Here is a 20,308-nt window from a genome sequence, read left to right as displayed (position 1 = left end):
TTCATATTTTCCTTAGTCATATTAGAGTACAATCACTGTTTGATAGTCGTTTCTAACAAAAAATTCACAAGTCTAATGCCCTTATTTGTTGTTACATAAAAACCACTATCCAATTATACCCATGCCGTTTGTCTATATAAAGAAACACCAAATAGACTTATTTCATCACATACACAAAAAAGAAGGAATGGAGACAACATCCATGTCCAAAGAACAAGAAGTTGTACTCAGTTCTCCAAGGATTGTGATGTTTCCATTGATATCCTCCGGGTCACACATCTCCATTCCTAGAGCTAGCTAATTAAGAAACTTACAGAAAGAGGATTCTACATTTACTTTTATTGTACAACTTTCACTTTGAGTTAGTTCCATATCCAAGCAAATCATGCCCAAGTACTCTCATTGTGTTGAGTTGAACCTGTGCTACTTGATCAGCTAGACTTGCCTGCAGATTTTTTTTTTTTTTCGTTTACCAATAATTCTGAGTTGCCACTAGATCTCATTTTCACTACTTTAAAGACTGTTATCATTATAAAATTTCCAGTACACAAAATGGTAAAGAGTCTCAAGCCTGATTTGGCGATCTATGATGTTCTTCTACCTAACTGTCTTCTGCCTGCTACCACAAATCGACAATATATCTAATCTTTTTAGCACTAATAGTGCTTAATTGTTATATATAATCTATTGACTCGTAAGATCCCTAATATCACTAATCTAACCAATACTCAATACCAACCCAATTAATATTTCGTAGTTAGAATTAGATTTTTAAGATATTTGAAGTAAGCCTTAGGACAACTAATTCTACGTCAACTGTGCATTAACTATTGTTAACATATATCTAGTACTCTGAACCTAGTAAAATTGTAACTCTGCTATCAATGAAGTTGTACAATGTAGTATACGCATTACTTCTATCATTATTAAGTGACTAGATAGTATTGTACATCTTTGTCAAAGAAAAATGTTATTTTTATACCAGATGCTAATATGATAATTAACTAATTCAATAACTTACTTAGCAACAGGCATAATTAGATAGTATGGGAAGTGGTTGAATTTAAAAAGGATTTACAATAGGCACAAATCCGATTATGGGATCAGGTAATATTAGTGTTCAGTTAATGTGAAATTCATGATCAATGGATAATAACCTAAAAATTCATTCTCCATAAATTTACAAAATAAAAAAAAAACCTACACTCAAAAGAAAAACAAAAACAGTTTGTTGATTGTATATAAAATAAAAAATAAAAAAGGCATGAACATGAATTTATCAATATTAAAAAACTAAAAGGTTTCAAACCTTGCATATACCTCGCAATCATTTTCCTCTTCTCTTATTGCAATCTCCTCTCTTCTTCTTTCCCTTCTCTACCCATCCTTGTAACCCATAGTTCTTCTTCAACCTTTCCTGCCACTTTTTAACTTCTCATCATTTTCTTCCCTCCCTCCTCCCCCTATACCTAACCTCTAAATTCATATCCCTGCGACCCAATATATTTAACTTTCCCTATCATAATGAAAATATAAAATTGAAAAATGATTACAATGGTTGCAACTATTAGTGTCTAAAAATGGAAATGAAAAACTGATAATATCTATAATATCCTCAAGTACTACAATCAATATATATATATATATATATATTTAACATAGTAAATACGTATTTACATATGAAGACAGCAATAAGAATACATAAAATAATTAATAATACCAAAAGTTATCCTTAGTGTTTGGGTTTTGCACTCTTATTCAAATCTAATGTCAAATTTGGGCCAGATATATACAAATTAAGAAGTATTTTAGGGTTGAATGTTCTATATCTTTCTCTTAAACTATAATGTTACTTTTTTTAAAATTTTTGGTAGAATTGGTGTTGTTATTATCATTATTTTTTTTTATCAAAAATGAATATTTCAAAAAACAAATTCCACGTTAAAAGGCTAGTAGTACTTTGTTTTTTATTTAGTGATTTCATAATTTGGATTTCATGAATGGTACCATTCTTGATTTTTTAAATCCACGACATTATTTCATGAATATTTTTTATTTAATTTTGCCCTTTTACTTAGGATTACTAAGTTAAAAGATAAAATATTGTCATTTACTTTTTTACTTTTACTAAGTTTGGCAATGCTTTCTTTTTATTTACCCTCTCACTAATAAACTTCAAACCAAATTCCTATATAAGTGGAGTCACTACTTTTTTAAATTAGAAAGGCATGGAAGCCACTTCTTACTTAAGAAAATATTATTTGCACTCCATTTTTTATTATTTGCAATTCCACTGTTTGTTTTATCATATAGTCTAATTAATGAAAATTCTATAACCAAAATGATTATTGAAGTGTGAATAAAAAAAATGGAGCGTAAATAATCTTACTTATTTAAATTAATAAGAAAGCATGAAAAGATGTTATATTTGTTATCTCTTCTTATGGTCTTATAGAAGTTTTAATTGTTGTAGAATCATAAACAACGCAAATGTAGAAGTTGAGAGAAATATATTTTATAAATTAAATTAAATGTGAAATGCTAGAAAAATGGAATTGGTAGTGGGAAGATGCGTGGAGGCTTGTTGCTAAAAATTCCTTCTCAAATTTATATAGATATAGATTCTTTTATCATGTAAATTATTATAGATTAATTTTTTTTTTCAAAATATTAAGCATCACTTCTTTAAAATTTTTAGTATATATATATTTATTATTCTGTACCATAATATATAAATATATACAATATTATTTTGATTTGAAATATAATCCCGTGCATAGCACGGGTCAAAACACTAGTATATAAAACCAGAGGAAGGAATTTGGGATTAACATTGAATTAACATTTATCGTCATTTCATGAATTTTCTTTTTTATCCTTATAAAAACTACTTTTACTTTTAACTATTTTCAAGTATGTGTTTTCAACATAATTACCCTCCTAAACATTATAACTGCCAATATAAAATTATTTTATGAAAAACATTTAGAAGATCGAAGTTTGCTTCAGTACTAAAAATTTTATTTAAAATATATAATCATAAATATTATGTATTTTTTATTGTACACACATTGGGTGTGCATTGATCACTAGTAATAATAAAGGATAGATGATAGCATAACTTTAGCTATCATTCTATCACTAACACTAAATTGAAAGTCTTATTTTTCTTCTATAATCAATATATTCTTTAGTCACTCTTTACTTTAAATTCATTATCACACACTAATTTAACATTTAAAGTTAAAACCATAACTTTAATAAGGATCCAAAACTAAAATTCCTAGGTTTCATAATCGTCGCTAAAACCGTCGCCAACTCTCGTTGGGGTCAGAATTAGCGGCTTCCAAACATGTAACGGCCAACAGGTGATTCGGAACCGTGGTCCGTGGCCGTGCCAACCAAGAGAAGAGAGAACCGGGTTTTTATTTTCATATTCCCTTTATTATTTTTTTTTTTTTTTAAAAAAACAAATTTTGGAATCCTTCACAGTTTGACTTCCTAATTTCTCTTTGACTTCCACAAACCTAAATCCCTCCCTATTTCTTTCGTTCACCTTTTCCTTCCTCACCGCACTCTCTTCCTCCACGCCGACGATAGTGGCGACTCACACCTTGAGACACTCTTTGCAGCAGGGCAAGCTTTCAACAAGATACAATCTTTCCGGATTAAGTTTCAAGAAACTAAGGTACCATTCAAATCTGGCTTGCTTTAAATAGTTTTCCCGAATAAGAAATTTTCTGTAACTGAAGCTGTACTTGTAAATAACTGATAAATTTCTTGCTTAGTCTAGGTCTAGACGTGTTATCTATGCTCTCGAAGATGTTGTCTTTTCTTATTAGTTTTGGTTATCTTTGTATTGTTATTTTTTAACCGCTGATGCATATACTTTTTGGGCTTTCTTTTGATGGTTAATATGGATTTGATATTGCTTTCATTAATTAATTGTGAAAGGAAATATCAAGCCCTCTCATTTACTTGTTTTTTTTTTATGTTTTATCTAGAGGAGCTAGGCTTCCAAGTTTTGCTGAATTTGGGTCCTTTTTTTTTTGAGGATTTACAATTTTGTGAAGTAATTCCAGATGAAGTATGTACCTTTGCAGATGTGGGAATTTTTTTTTAATGTGTCCTATTTGTTATGTGCAGTTTCTGTAGCGTTGCTAGTAATATAATGGCTGAGGAAAGTGGGAAAAGCTTTGCTCGCCGAGACAAGCTCTTGGGGATTGAATCTGAGGTCCAGAAGTGGTGGGCTGAAGGTGATGTGTTCAGGGCTGATCCCAAAGAATCTGTGCCGAAACCTGGGGAAAAGTTTTTCGGGAACTTTCCTTTCCCATACATGAATGGATATTTGCACCTTGGTCATGCTTTTTCCCTCTCGAAGCTTGAATTTGCTGCTGCTTATCATAGGTTGAGGGGTGCAAATGTCTTGTTGCCATTTGCTTTTCATTGTACTGGCATGCCCATCAAGGCATCAGCAGATAAACTTTTAAGGGAAATTGATGGGTTTGGGAACCCACCAATATTTCCTGTTGTAAAAGAGGAGACTGCTGAGCCAGAAGTGAAACCTGAAGCTGAAAATGAAGGGAATCAGACTGCACCTGGTGGTAAATTTAAGGGGAAGAAGTCAAAGGCTGTTGCTAAATCTGGTGGGGCCAAGTTTCAGTGGGAGATAATGCAGAGCTATGGTTTGACTGATGAAGAAATCGCAAAGTTCACGAACCCTTATCACTGGTTGACATTTTTCCCACCCCTTGCTGTTGAGGATTTGAAGTCATTCGGCTTGGGATGCGATTGGAGGAGAACATTTATAACTACTGATATGAATCCATATTTTGATTCGTTTGTGCGCTGGCAGTTTAGGAAATTAAAAGCAATGGAGAAAATTGTAAAAGATTTAAGATATACCATTTACTCTCCCCTAGATGGTCAGCCATGTGCCGATCATGATCGTGCATCAGGTGAAGGTGTTCTTCCACAGGAGTACACCCTGATCAAGATGGAGGTTGTCCCACCTTTTCCTGCAAAGATGAGTGTCTTGGAAGGTAAGAAAGTTTACCTTGCTGCTGCTACTTTGAGGCCAGAAACCATGTATGGACAAACAAATGCCTGGGTTCTGCCAGAGGGGAAATATGGTGCATTTGAAATAAGTGACACTGAGGTTTTCATCTTAACCAGGAGGGCAGCACTTAATTTGGCATATCAGAGATTGTCACGTATCGCAGAGCAGCCAACCTGTTTAGTTGAATTGACGGGACAAGATATCATTGGGCTACCACTGAGGTCTCCATTGGCTTTCAATGACATGATATACGCTTTGCCAATGCTCTCAGTTCTCACTGAAAAAGGTACTGGGATTGTTACCAGCGTGCCTAGTGATTCACCCGATGATTACATGGCACTCCAGGACTTGAAGTCAAAGCCAGCTTTTAGAGCTAAGTTTGGGGTAAAGGACGAGTGGGTTTTACCTTTTGAGATAATACCTATAATCAACCATCCAGACTTTGGAGATAAATCTGCTGAGAGAATTTGTATAGAGAAAAAAATAAAAAGTCAGAATGAGAGAGAAAAGCTTGATGAGGCCAAGAAAATAATCTACAAGGGTGGTTTCTATGAGGGTACTATGATTGTCGGCAATTATGCAGGAATGAAGGTCCAAGAAGCAAAGAGTTTGATCAGGAGCAAGCTTCTTGAGAGTAATGAAGCAGTGAGCTACAGCGAGCCGGAAAAGAAGGTCATGTCAAGGTCAGGGGATGAGTGTGTTGTTGCTTTGACTGATCAGTGGTACATCATTTATGGAGAACAAGAATGGAAGAAATTAGCAGAGGAGTGCTTGGCGAACATGAATCTTTACTCGGATGAGACACGGCATGGTTTTGAGCATACTTTGAGCTGGCTGAATCAGTGGGCTTGTTCACGTAATTTTGGACTTGGGACTCGTATTCCTTGGGATGAGGACTTTCTCGTGGAGTCTTTGTCAGATTCCACTATATATATGGCATACTATACTGTATGTCATCTGTTGCAGAAAGGGGATATGTATGGTAATGATACTTCCTCATTAAAGCCAGAGCAGCTGACTGATGAGGTGTGGGATTTCGTATTTTGTGGTGGTCCGTATCCTAAGTCTTCAGATATATCTTCTTCTCTTCTTAATCAGATGAAGCAAGAGTTTGAGTATTGGTATCCATTTGATCTAAGGGTTTCTGGAAAGGATCTCATTCAGAATCATCTTACTTTTTGCATCTATAATCATACTGCAATCTTTCCCACAAATCTTTGGCCTCGTGGTTTTAGATGCAATGGACACATAATGCTGAATTCTGAAAAGATGTCCAAGTCCACTGGAAACTTTAGGACACTCCGCCAAGCTATTGAAGAGTTTTCAGCTGATGCTACAAGATTTTCACTTGCTGATGCTGGTGATGGCATGGATGACGCCAACTTTGTCTTTGACACAGCTAATGCTGCAATCTTACGTCTCACAAAGGAGTTATCATGGATGCAAGAGGTTCTTGCTGCAGAAGATTCTTTGAGAAGCGGTCCACCTTCTACATACGCAGATAAAGTATTTGATAGTGAAATAAATATTGCTGTGAAGATGACAGAGAAGAATTATGGTGATTACATGTTCCGCGAAGCTTTAAAAACAGGCTTCTATGATCTTCAGGCTGCCAGAGATGAATACCGGCTCTCCTGTGGTGTTGAAGGTATGAACCGCAGTCTATTATGGCGCTTTATGGATGTTCAAACTCGGCTTATTGCTCCGATCTGCCCACACTATTCTGAACATGTTTGGAGGGAAATTCTGAAGAAGGAAGGGTTTGTAATAAAAGCTGGATTGCCTGGAGCTGATTTTCCAGATCTTGTCCTCAAAAAGGCAAATAAGTATTTGCAAGACTCAATAGTCTCAATGAGGAAGCTGTTGCAGAAGCAGGTTTCTGGTTCAAAGAAAGGCAATGCAAACATATTAAACAGTCAGAATAAGCCAAACACTGGCCTGATATTTGTGAATGAGCAGTATGATGGATGGAAGAAGGAATGTTTAATCATACTCCAGAGAAATTATGATAGTGTTACCTGCAAATTTGCTCCTGATCAGGAGGTAATATCTGAATTGCAGAGAAGTGCTATTGGGCAGGAAGGTAACTTTAAACAAATACAGAAGCTTTGCATGCCCTTTCTGAGGTTCAAGAAGGATGAGGTTATGGCAGTCGGCATTCAAGCATTGGACCTGAAGCTGCCTTTTGGTGAGATTGAGGTCCTCAGGACAAATTCAGACCTGATTAGGCGGCAGTTAGGTCTTGATAATGTGCAGATTTTGTCTGCAGAGGACCCTGGTGTCATTCAAAGGGCTGGCCCTCATGCCTCACTTCTGAGGCAGAATCCACCCTCCCCTGGAAATCCCACTGCAATCTTTTTGAATGAGTGATTAGTTTTTAACATGCCTAAAAGGTTCAGATCTTTCCTCTCAAGTTCTTTTTCTGAGGTTGCTTATAAAAATATTGATGGCTGGTTCTTAGATTCACTCAATGCTTGTTGATTCACAGGTAGGCGAGATTGAGGTTAAAGATAGCAAATTGTTGATGTTGGCTTGTACGATGGCTGAGTAGATGAATATTTCGTGCTCTCTGTTTCCCGGTTCTGTTTCTTTTTGGTTTATAACTGTAATACTTTTATTGTTGTTCGGTCACATCAAAATTTTTGTTATGTTGGCGAATATGGATATTGAGATTCCATCTTTGTGGTCTTAGACGTGTTCTGCTGGATGAATTCTCTATCTCTCTCTCTGATGGCTGAATACCTAAATCAACCTTTTTCTGGCTTAACATTGAAAAAGCATGAGCTGAGCTGGTGTTGGAGATGGCTTGAGGGCTCAATCTTTGTTGAAGCCCAAATGCCGTAGAAGAGGGATTAAAAGCTTCAATCCCAATCTTTGTTGATTTAGAGGTCTTGTTAAGAGCTGGATTGGATGTTACATTTTGTTGCACCTTTGCTGGTAATCTGTTGAGGCTGGCCTTACCAGACGCTGTATGCTTTATCTGGTCTTATTACCAGACTAGATATGTAGTTAATTTTTGGAGAGGCATTCAAAAGTACAGGATAAACTGGGAGCTAGTCATGAAGTCTTTTGAGTTAGCTTGGGCTAGTGTATGGTGCTTGTAAATTGTAATTAAAAGGTTGTGGGCGGTATGTGGGGCATAAAATGTATCAGTGAGTGATAATTCTCTACGAAGTATTCAACCTCAGCTATTTTTTACTAAAAAAAAGGGGAAAAATTCTGTGTTTGCTTATCTTAATATGCAGTACTATTTTTGACTAAAAAAAAGCTTTCAAGAAAAAAAAAAATTTTAAAAAAGCTCTCTGTCCAAACGTATACTAGTTCTTGTAAATTACATAACTGCACAGTCTGCACCTAGCCAAGTCCAGACTCCAAAGTTTAAAATGAACAATGGAACATGAACCAGTGAAACAACATGCATGCATCCTATATATATGTACACATCTGACTGCTATGACTGGCTTTTTCCACGCATGACGATCTTGGTAAAGGCTGTTGTCAACAAATAACATTTTTCTCGTACCAGACGTTCCATTCTATTACCCCTTTTCCTCCTTTTTCTCGTACAAGTGAATATCAACTCCCAGACTGAAACAATCATTGAGTGATGTACATTTCATGCCAATATACAAGTAATTAATACGCTGGGCTAACAGGCAAAAACACGTTAAGTCGGAGGAAGAAATTACTAAAATCCTACCAAATACACCATGATCTTGAGCAGAAAACACAGTGCATTAAAATGAATTGGGATGAATGTGAATTTTATTGTTCGCGAGTTTACAAACTCAATGGGAAAGTCACAAAATTATATCAAAATGCGATGTTCTTAACAACCTGAGAAGGTTGTCCTCGGTATACATATCACAACATCTAAACGACCGTTGGACCTAAGCAACTCCATTGTAATCCAAAAAATAGTATCAGAGCTGAGAAACAATCTACTGATACTGTTGAGAATGAATAAACATATATGTTACACTGCACTATCCAGAAAAATTACAAGGTGAATGCCAACAATATAGCTTTGAACTTCAAATGCAGTTCCAGAATCAATAGTTGTACCCGTGGCTGAACTTCTGATCTTATACAAAACATGCTCTTTTACTATATACCCTATATCTCATTGGCGGTACATGAAAATTTACCGGTAGCCACCACCATACGGTTGTTGACCATAATTACCCATTCCCATCATGGGATTATAGCCCCCAGGGATATTAGATCCAGGAGCAAATCCCATTGGCCGTTGCATCTGGCCACCTTGCCCCATACCCATGTTCATTCCCATGGGCATATTCATTCCCATACCACCTCCCATTGGTTGGTTGACTGATCCATAACCTCCCATGCCAATACCAGGGCCTAGCCCACCACCCATACCCATTCCCATACCTGAACCCATCATTGTGTTTGGTGGGGCCCTGAGTGCACCTGCACCAGCACGTCCAATACCAGAACCCGAACCCATTGCTTTGCCCATTGTAATATTTGATACCGCAGGAGCAGTTGTAGGTTTTTCCATCCTCTTTTCCTTGCGATTTATGGCCTCAAAATCAACTCCAATATCAGCTAAAGGATTTGTCTTAGCTGCAAACCAACCAAAAACATGTAGTGATGTAAAAAATCAAGTTCAAACAAGTTTTAATCCATGTCACATGCAAAAATACCAGGAGACATTATGAGAACTTACGTCCAGAAATATTCAAATTGACCAGCCCACGGCTAAGGGTATCAGCCCAAACGGTAGATTTCGTCTCAAACTTATCTTTTGCTGGTTGAGGAGCCGCAGCAGCAGACCCTGTTGACACTGAAAGCACAGGTTGCGAGACCAGAGAGGTAGTTGATTGAAATTGCGGAGATTGAGATGATGCTTGTGAGGACACGGGGGCAGCAGAACCCAATTGTGAAGGGAAGTTCATAGAATTCTGCTGTGTAGACATCTGCATGGCAACTGGAATGGCAGATCCCAGTTGTGGATTATAATTCCCGTAGGAATTAGGATTTTGCTGTGGAGAAGCACCCATCTGAGGTTGAAAACCAGCAACGGGTGCAGGTTGACCAGATTGAGGCGTCTGAGCAAGAAAATTTGACTGTGGAACGAGTTGACCAGACTGAACGGGAAAACCTGATTGCATTGAAGGTTGGCCAGGTAGAGTAGGATAACTTGTCAGTGATGCCACCTGCCCCGGTTGAACTTGGAGATTTGTTTGTGGCACACCTGGACCAGTTTGAGGTGGGAAACCAGCTTGTGATGCAGTTTGGCTGATTTGAGGAGGAAAACCTGCCGTGAAAGAAGGTTGTCCAGTTGGAGTTGTATACGCTGTCTCTGGGTTTGCAACAGGTTGAGGACCAGTTGGAGGGAGGATATCTGCTAATATGTCAATGTCCTGATTAGAAGTGGACAACTCCTGGGGAGAATATTGCATGTTGGAACCAAAAGGAAATGAGCCTCCAAAGTTATTAATAGGCTGTGTCTTCTCCGGAATAAGCTGAGGTTGTTCTGTACTTTGGTTTGCAGTAGTAGCAAAAGTCGGAGCAACATTTTGGGGCTGAGCAGGTAAATCATCACTGGAAGCCATAGCCTTAAATGGGCCATCACCAAAAGGATCATCAAATGCCTGCAAAGAAGGCACCTTTTTAGATTAAAGACTTGTGGATGATACTGACAAATAATGCTAGACCTCATTTTGACAAATTTTAGAAAGTGACTAAAATGTTCTTCAAGCCCACATTTTGGTTAAACCAAATCCACAAAAATTCAAGGTCTGATGAGGCCTAACTGGAAACAAGCTTAGTCGCTAAAGATGCCAAATATCAGTTTTTGTGCCCCTCAAAAAATTCATAAACTAGGCCAACAGTTTGACTAATTGGCTCTATTATTGACCAACTGGACATAGTATGACCCGGTAAAGTCTCAAAGAGGGTACAGCAGTTCTAACTAATACAACTACCTGATTAGAGACTGATGATGATGATGTAGGTGCCACAAAAGTGGGCCCAGATCCAGGGTTTACATGCATATCTTCAGTAGTTGCAGCAAAAGCAGTAGTTGGCACAAGAGCCAATGAGTTGGCAGAAAATGAATCAGACAAGGAGCCAAGCAAGTCCAGTTCTGCACCACCACCACCAGTTGGAACAGTGACATTTGATGTAGTTGGAGCAGCTGCTACAGAAAATAAACAAATAACCCAAAAGAAGAGTTAAATCCTTCTCTTATATAAAAGACAAATAGTCAAATACTCCAATTTACAAGCAAAAATAAAATTGTTATAAGAACAGACTGGGTTTGGGAAACACTTCTGCAGATTACATTTTGAATTTCACTTTTCCTTCTTTTCCCATCCATGCAAGGATTTAGTAGTAGAGTGCAATTCTGGAAGACTACTTAAAAGTACAAATTTTCCTTAAACAATTCATTCCAGCTAAACAATCACTATGCGCAAGCATTTAGACAAAAAGATGAAGGAAAAATGCACCAGACCAGAATGCATAGTAATATATGATGTCAATTTCTATTAAAAAAAATCACAGTACACAAGCATTTAGACAAAAAGAAGAAGGAAAAAATGCACTGGGCCAGAATGCATAGTAATGTACAACAACAATTTCTAATAATTTGAATTTATTGCCTTAGAGCAAGACCCGATAATGTGCAATCTAAGAACATAAGAACTGTCCGGAAATACATTGTCATAGCCTAATCAATGAAGGAAATTGTCAGGTACATGAAAATGTATTTTAATAAGTGCATCTCTTATTGCTCATTATTAAAGGCATACTTGACAAGGAAGATCTAACAGTCACCCAAATAGTGAAATGCCTAAATGCAGAAAAAACTACCTTCGGATAGTTTTAATCTAAAGAAATATATGTATCCTAAGAAATCAGTACTCCTTAACTCCTTGATCAGCCACAATAGCACAATCCTAAGAGAAATCAAACTAAATAAGATTAATCCGATTCTTTTTACATAGAGATTCTTTGCAAGCAAATAAATTAACAAACAATTCATGAAAACTAGAGAAGTTTAGATAAAGTAACTGCCATCGACTTAAAGACATGGATGCTGCAATTGCATCCTATCTGAATAGTTTACCTGAAAATGAGCCACGAGGATCAAACTCATCAAAACCATCATCTTGCTTCTGATCAGTAACTGAAGGTGGTGGCGGAGGTGAAGCAGGGGCAGGCTGTGGAGGAAGATTATTGGCTGGTTGATTCAGCATCACACTTGCAGGCGGAGAAGATGATTTAGGTGCAGCTGCCGAAGGAATTTCTCCATCCCTTTGGGCAATTAAGACATTAGGACCATAACAGTTATCCAATTCGAATTAAATCAAGGATTAAGAAAGCATGGACTCACCGGTCACTATGGGTAGGGCTGCGCCCAACACTGACAGCCTCCTCATAACTAGGAGGAGCGCTAAGGTTTTGCTCAGAATATTTCCTCTCGAGATGCCTTCCACCATAACTGAATTAAAACATAATCAAAGAGAGAAGAATGAACTCGGACTTCGTGAAAACAACTAGATTCTCACACATTTTTGCTGGTTAGTACCATTACCTTCCATCCTGAGACTGATCATCTGGCCTGGCACCATTTCCTCTGCTATCAGAGAAGTTGACTTTTAGTTATATCTTATGGACCACCAATAAAAGGAACAAAAGGGCGAGGAGAAGAACAGAAAAACAAGAGACTAAGCAATGAAGGAAAGCAGCTAAATGCATCCAGGGGTGCAAAGATTCATGCATTAATAATGCAAGTTACACATATGCTAGTCAAGTAATTGTAATAATCTCATTCAAAAGGCCCCTTAAATTTAATTCAGAAGAACTTAGTTTTGGCATAAATATGAATAAAGAAAAGACTGTCAACAAACATGCACCGTTTGAGAAATTCAAAGTGAGACAAATGCCAGAGTGGAGAGAAGGTAGTAAGTTTCATCTAGCAAAGACTTTTAACATACAAGCAAGGGACCATTTTTCCTTCACAAACTTCCATTTTAGATAAACAAATCCATTATGCGCAAACATGGATTTTATATTAATTAGTTCTGCTCCCTAGGGGAAATACTAAACCAAGAAATACATAATGATAAGGGTAATTAAAAAAATAAATCACTTGTTATGTTAGCATAACTAACGAAACCAAGAGTAGACAAACCTGGAAGAATATTGACCATCTTCTTCATAAGCGCGGTCACGATCTCTGTCAGAGCTTCTGCTCCTGGAGCCATATTGATAATCATCAACACTTCGACTTCTTCCACGATAATCATCATCCCTGTAGCCATCTCGGCTAGAGCGGTCATCATCTCTGCTGTACCTGTCCCCATCACGGCCATATGGGTCCCCATACCTACCATATCGGTCATCATCTCTAGAACCCCATTCTCTCTCTCTCCCGTATCCATTCCGCTCTTCATCTCTGTTTCCATATCGGCCATCATACCGATCATCATCATACCTTTCACCATATCCTCCTGCACTTGAATATGAACCAGGCCGATACATACCTCCTGCTGACGTGTTACGGTACCTAATAAATTACCACTACTTAGGCCAGGAACTTAAAAACCGATTCACAAGCTTATACTTTGAGCAAAAAGTTTCTGTTTTCAGAAAGTTTCAGGAGGCATCCACCAATCTTAGCATGTACAATAAATTCAGTTAACAGAAATTTGAAAACTACAACCAAGGCTAGCACAGAAATAACAAGCAAGGATAAACAATTTTGGATTAAACAAGAATAAAGTCTGTCACATCTTATTCTTCTCTCCAGATCTCGCTTATTCGAATATTATCTGCTCTCCTTGACAAGCAAACTGCTACCTCATTACGAGATAAAAAAAGGTAAGACTTTCTCCCCGTAAAAACAAAAGGAATATTAGATAATAAGAGTTTAGATCAGAAGAACTCATCAAAAACTATCAGTATTCCTGTATAAGGAATTGGTGGTGGGAAAACTAAATTAAAATTTAAGGCAAGAAAGACTAACATTTCTATTTTTGTTTAAGTTACCAGAAATATGCAACTAATACTTACTTCTCCCTGTTTGCAGCAGCTTTCTGTCGAGCTTCTTGTATTCTATCCTTATCATTTACCAGAACTACAAGACTCTGAGATTTCTTTCTGACATTGCTGCCTTGATCCTTCCCGCTAGAATCGATATATTGAAAATCGGATAGTGTCTAGTACAAGAGAAAATGAGGAATAACATCATGTAATAGAGGTCAAAAAACTCTCACCACAATGATCTGGATAACATATTACAGCTGCAGTCTCTGGACCAAAATGACAAGAAATTCACCTGTATTTGATAGGCATGTTCTCTGATCTCATCTATCACACGCTCTGACCCATGGGCGACCAAGTACTCCAAAACTGTCAAAGCCTGAACATAAAATTAGATTCTTGAGTTCCAAATCCAGAGAATAAAAAAAGCATTGAGAATTGATCTGACTCCACAGAATCAATAGGAACTTAATGCAGCAACATCCCTTAGGGAGTGGAGGTCGAACCCACAGTAGACTAAAGACAAACTCAAGCTATGCTATCCAGATGCATTTGGCATCCGCAAGACATGAACCTTCCAAAGACATTGAACTGCAAAAACACATCCCGACTAATAGGTACCTTGTAGACATGCCGCCAGTTTTTACCAGTATCATTGATACGCTTCCAGATAACGGACATAATCATTTGGTACTCATGACTGTCGAAAAGGAAATGCAAATTAGAATGGTAACTGTTGACTGAATATCATCCAATGAAAAAGGATGATAATCTAATCTTACTAATTTCTGGAAGCCTGAGCAATATCAGCAAGAAGTGTTCCATGAGGACCCCATGGCTCATTGCTGGTAGCATCAAGCACCTGAAAGATACAAGAACCAAAGAAAATTTCTTGGTTACAAGTTCATAAGTGATAAAGTTTTTTCTTTTTCCTATTGGATCTAGTCTTTCAGAACTACAGCACTCATAAACCAGCAGACCAGCATGGACACAGCTGGTGATAAACAATTTACTTTGACTGAGTTGCATATGGTTGTACAAATGGCAGTTATGAAAAATTAAAAGGTTATTTTCCAGATTCACAAACTTCAATGAAAAAAGAATAACAATTAACAGTTACAACTATCAATTTTACAGCTTAAACAAAAGAGAAACATATACAGGAAGAAAGCAGAGAGTCCATGTATTCCATGACTACAATCATGAAAAAGAAAACTCCCATAAACTTAAGTAGCAATTTCTATAACCAATCACAAGGTTATCAAACCAATAGTCTTCATTTAAGTAATGAGTATGCAATACACAAATCAAGATGCACAGAAAACTTCTCAGCTTGCCACGTAGCTCAAAAGATAGTCAAGTTACCTTTTGTTCTATTGAAGGGACCTTAAGAACTTTCTTATTCACCTCCCTCTTACTGCAACACATAGAAATCACACAGATCAATCAGCATGCTCAACATCATAGTGGAAGAGAAATCTCAAACCAACAGATCAATCTTACATCTAAACAGCATTATACAACACCTAAAACAAATAGTGATGAACACAAATAAAGATAGTCTGTTCAAAATAAAGCTCACATGTCCCGGACAGTTTGATCAAAGGCCTTCTTCATTTCAACTTCAGCTTTGGTGGCAAATCCCTTTCTGAAGAAAAGTTTGGATCTTTCTCACTTTTTCCTGAAAGAAATGAAAGTTGTTCACTTGTAACCATGCGAATATACTTCTCCATCAAAGCAATATACAAAATCAAATAGAATCATAAACAAAGCAAATTACAATGAACCAAACTAACAATGTATCCATAGTTAAATACACATTTCAAACTGGAAACAATAATCCAAAACCCAATTTCTTTCACCAGAAAGAAGAGGAAGATATTCAATAATCAAAACAATTTTATATTGCTCCAATTGCACTAATATTCTCTCAGTAAGGAAACGTCGATCACATTTATCAAACTCTTACTTCCAATTTCTTCTACTATCCAAAGATTCTTCCAAGATTATTAGTATTAAACTGAATTTTCAAGAATCAATATCATCACTTCTAAAATTAAACAAGAAAAGACAACGGATCAAAAACTTAAAGAAAATAAATAAACGCATGATCTAGGGACAAAAAAAAAGCAAACAAAACCCTAATATTTCGAAAAAAAAATGAAGCTACTTGCAATATCGATCAACAAAAATCAATACCGTAGCTACTTGCAATATATATGCCCAAACAAAATGGATCTCGCGGAGAACTATGACAATGGGATCCAATGAAAAAAAAAGGGGGTGGAAGAAATCAGCGATCTAAATAGCTAACAAATTAAATATAACTGATCGAATTGCAACAACAAATAGAGAAAATCACCTTAGGATCGGGAGCTTGGGGGCCTCCAAACGACGTCGGACAAGGAATATACGTCAGATCTAGAGAGAGAAGAGGGGGAAGGGAAGAGACGCGAGCTCCTTCTGGGAAGGAAAGGAGAAGAAAAAGGAGCTGACAATGACGAAATTGGTTTGAAATGGGAATTCAGGAATAATTGATAGAGAGGAAAAACGAAAAATAAAGAGAGAAGGGGAGCTGTTGGAGGGTGAAGAGGGAGACAGCGCACCGTTTACGCAGGAACTTTTTTTAATTATTCATTTGGGACTCTTATTTTGACCTTTTTGTTCATGTACACTACTACTGTTACAGCAGTACTTCTAGACTTCTAGTTATGTTTACTGCGTCCATCGTCCGTACAACTGCCTCAGACGTCACCAGAGACCACCAATACATTAAGGAGGCTCGGTTTGATAAAAAATCTTATCTCCCATCAATTTGTCATAATTAAATGTGACCTTGTTTAAAAAATTCAGACAAGTATATAATGCATCGTCTGATCCGGTGATGGTTCAGTCCCTCCGATTTACCATAGGACTTCTTCAGACCCTCTCCCTCCCCATAATATAGGAAGCTATCGTATCGATAAAAAAAAAATTACAATGACTTTAAATAGTTTGGAATACAATAATGTGTTCAATAGAGTATAAATTGTATGTTTATAGTTGCAAACTATTTTGTATTTAAATGTTAATTTACAATATTAGATATAGGATTTATACATACATATCGCATGAAAACAATATAGTTCATGGTATCATGCTCGTACATTTTCTTAGACTTTAAATTTTTAATTAAGTTTGCTGCTGATAATTTGGAAGGACTATACTAATAATCGTTCTTGCCCCTTCTTCCATGATTATTGATAAAGGCAAATTACATTCCCCTTCTTTAAAGCGTATAGCTAACCATTTAAATAAAATTCTCTTTTCATCTTTCAAATTTGTTGAACTCGTTAGGTATTTTAAAACATCTAGGATAGGGGTTCTTGGGAACGTTTAGAATCTAAATATCATTTTTTAAATTTGTCATAGCATAAAGATTTGCGCAATTTGGATGTCCAAAGTGTTCTCTAAACTGCAGTGATTTTTAACTTTTTTGCAACAACATTCATCTTCAAAGCCTGATTTATTTATTTTTTTACTAAACAAATTTGGCTTATAGTAATCCAACAAACTTTGAGATTGACCTTTTGCATAATTTACCTAACATATTTTTGCATAGTTCATGATGCAAATATTAAATTTAATCATATCATTGTAGCTAAGAAATGGCGGTAAAATTACATGTTTACAGTAAAAATGCTTATTAATGCCTTGTGGAGAGAGATGGTTTGATTTTTTTACCAAGTTTAGAGCATGCCCCAATAACTATTTCAAGAAAAATTCTTAAGTGCCAAATCAGAATAATAGTGAATATTATCAATCTTTAAAAGATGTGAGCCAAAAATTGGACGGGTACTATAAATATAAAGAAGAAAAATGGGTACTAATTGTCACTTTAAGTGGATTCTTGTTTAAAAGTTTAAGAGGGCTATAATGTAATTATAAGTTTGATTTCCCGCTTTATATGATGGGATTTTGTTAAATATCTTTTAGGATTCTTTCTTTCTTTAATGAAATGCTGAATAGCTCACAGCTGTAAGCCAGTTAAACTTTTGGAATAATTTCAGAAACCTCCTCTGAAATTTCCAATAATTTCAGTTACCTCCATTAAGATTTGAAAGTTTGTGAAAACCTCCCCTAAAACGTATGTCTTGTGATAATTGATGATATACGCAAAAAAAATCTAATGAATATCCAATATTATCCAATATTAATATTAGGTTTATTATCCAATAATATCCAATATTATCCAATAATATCCAATCTTCTGGGATTAGGTTTATTAATCTAACTTTCGTCAAAAAAAAAAATCCAATATTATCCCTCTATGATATATAAAACAAATTAAATGCTGAAAAATTAATTATCACCATTATTCATTAGGTGAAAATTTCAAGTTATTATTTTATAGGAAAATTTAAACCATATTTTGAAAGCATTCTTTTTGGTACTTTGGAAATATTTGTTAGTTAAGTACTTTTTTAATAAACTTATTTTAACAAAACAGATGTCTCCTAATTAATTGGTTGACTTTTTGTAAATTGATTTATAATTCTAGTCAAAAAAGTTAGAAATGAAGTATAACTACTAGATTAGATAACGTTAGAGTTTTAGGATAAAGAATTATTACCAAAAAATAATTTCTATTGTTCTCTTTTAAACTTATTTTCACTTAAAATTTATAAATTTTGTGAAGGTTAACATAGTCGTTTCATAGCATTAAGAGATGTCAAAATGGGTGATTTAGGCGGGTTTGGGTTGGGTAAAATGAGTAATAGGTATAAGTGAGTCAATCCATTTATACCCATCTAATTCAAAAAAGGAATTGAATAACCCAATTACCCATTTATAACCCATTTATTTTAACTTTTTGTAAACTCGTTTACATTCATTTTTGCAAACTAAGTTATCAATTTATATCGCTCTTTGTACCCATCATTAGTTTTAAATATTTACTTATAATACTCAATAAGCATAATTACCAAATTTTTTTTCATTTATATTCTATGTCACAAAATTACATATTATTTATTAATTGAATAATAAGAATTTAAAAATTTGAACTAAGTACTACAAAAGTTAATATAAAACTTAATCCAAAAATTTTGAACTCCTAACATTTTTTTCATATATAAAATTTAAAATTTTATTTTAGAAAGATAAGAAAAGAGGCTAAAACTTATCATAAATTAGTAATGCTGAAAAATGAACAAGTTAACAAATTAAGATAAAATCAATAAATAAGATAAAATCAATAAATAATAATAATAATAATGAAACAAAAGTAATTAATATCATGACAAAATGAAAGATTTGGGAAAAAAAAGGGGTGGGGGAAGAGAAGAGATTTGGGAGAAGAGAATTCTAAATGAGTTAATTGGTTTTGATGGGTTACCCAATAATACCCATTTATTAAATGAGTATTATTGGGTAACCCATTTATACCCATATACAAAAATTTAAGATATCTATACACATCTATTGATGGGCGGGTATGAGTAAATTTAGTTAAGTGGATTGGTTTGCCACCTATAGCATTAAGGGATGTAAGTGTAATTTTTAAAATTTTAAGGGTGGTGGCTGTAATTATCAAAAATTTCAGGAGTGGTTTCTAAAATTGTCCCTAAACTATTTCCTGATAGGGAGAATATGTCAGCCACCATGTAAGAACTTGGACTGGTAAACTTTGTGGAGCTATAAATTTGAATTGTCAACATACATACAAATATATATACGCGGTTGTGCGCACGTTCCTTTTTCTGGTATTTTTGGTTAGACTAACCATTCATAGAATAGAACTTAGACTAGAGATCACCGGCTGCTTTAGTAGCTTAAACCTTATTAATATAAGTCTGATAAGTTGAAAGGAGCTTAATTCAAACCTTTAGATACTCTTAACATTGACACATTTTACAAGTTGTAACGCTAACGGGTACATAATTAACGCACCATAGCATAGTATATTGGATAATATCAGATCCCTTGAGATTTCTCCTAATGGTGGAGTTAAATCCGCACTCCTAATATTAAGATGACAATAAAAAACCATAGAAGCTTGATAAAAAAAAATTTTCAATACAAAAATTTGTCTTTCTTACAACAAGAGATGTTTAAAAATTAATTATAAATTTTAGTTTATTGAAATTGTTTAATATCATCAATCTAATTATTGATTTGCTAGTGGTTTCTAAAATTGTGTGCGTGTGTGTATAATATTTAGTTATGATTTTGATAGGTTGTTAAGTTGGT

General features: G+C 35.4%; 2 protein-coding genes across 6 annotated transcripts; one reads left to right on the top strand and one right to left on the bottom strand.

The window, feature by feature from the left end:
- Positions 1-3,554: 3,554 nt before the first annotated feature.
- LOC140037650 (leucine--tRNA ligase, cytoplasmic-like) lies at positions 3,555-7,750 on the top strand. Its single transcript, XM_072082356.1, has 3 exons — positions 3,555-3,688; positions 4,147-7,452; positions 7,548-7,750. Exon 2 carries the CDS (start codon positions 4,172-4,174, stop codon positions 7,427-7,429), a length of 3,258 nt encoding a protein of 1,085 aa, XP_071938457.1. The 5' UTR covers positions 3,555-3,688; positions 4,147-4,171; the 3' UTR covers positions 7,430-7,452; positions 7,548-7,750.
- A 1,056-nt stretch (positions 7,751-8,806) lies between these two features.
- On the bottom strand, positions 8,807-16,585 carry LOC140004019 (clathrin interactor EPSIN 3-like). Of its 5 annotated transcripts, none has more exons than XM_027261429.2 (14): positions 16,440-16,585; positions 15,660-15,758; positions 15,443-15,494; positions 14,860-14,939; positions 14,699-14,777; positions 14,373-14,456; positions 14,108-14,253; positions 13,227-13,601; positions 12,627-12,671; positions 12,426-12,533; positions 12,159-12,346; positions 11,014-11,225; positions 9,753-10,680; positions 8,807-9,649 (listed from the first exon to the last, which is right to left on the bottom strand). In XM_027261429.2, exons 2-14 carry the CDS (start codon positions 15,692-15,694, stop codon positions 9,204-9,206), a joined length of 2,778 nt encoding a protein of 925 aa, XP_027117230.2. In that variant the 5' UTR covers positions 15,695-15,758; positions 16,440-16,585; the 3' UTR covers positions 8,807-9,203. The 5 variants fall into 5 exon arrangements, with proteins under 5 accessions (XP_027117230.2, XP_071938459.1, XP_071938458.1 ...); XM_072082358.1 differs by having other exon boundaries at positions 9,059-9,649; positions 11,011-11,228; positions 12,627-12,668; XM_072082357.1 differs by having other exon boundaries at positions 9,162-9,649; positions 11,011-11,228.
- Between the last annotated feature and the right edge of the window lie 3,723 nt (positions 16,586-20,308).

This window comes from Coffea arabica, chromosome 3c, assembly GCF_036785885.1.
Source record: "Coffea arabica cultivar ET-39 chromosome 3c, Coffea Arabica ET-39 HiFi, whole genome shotgun sequence".
NCBI lineage: Eukaryota > Viridiplantae > Streptophyta > Magnoliopsida > Gentianales > Rubiaceae > Coffea > Coffea arabica.
This window is presented reverse-complemented; position numbering and strand designations above follow the sequence as displayed.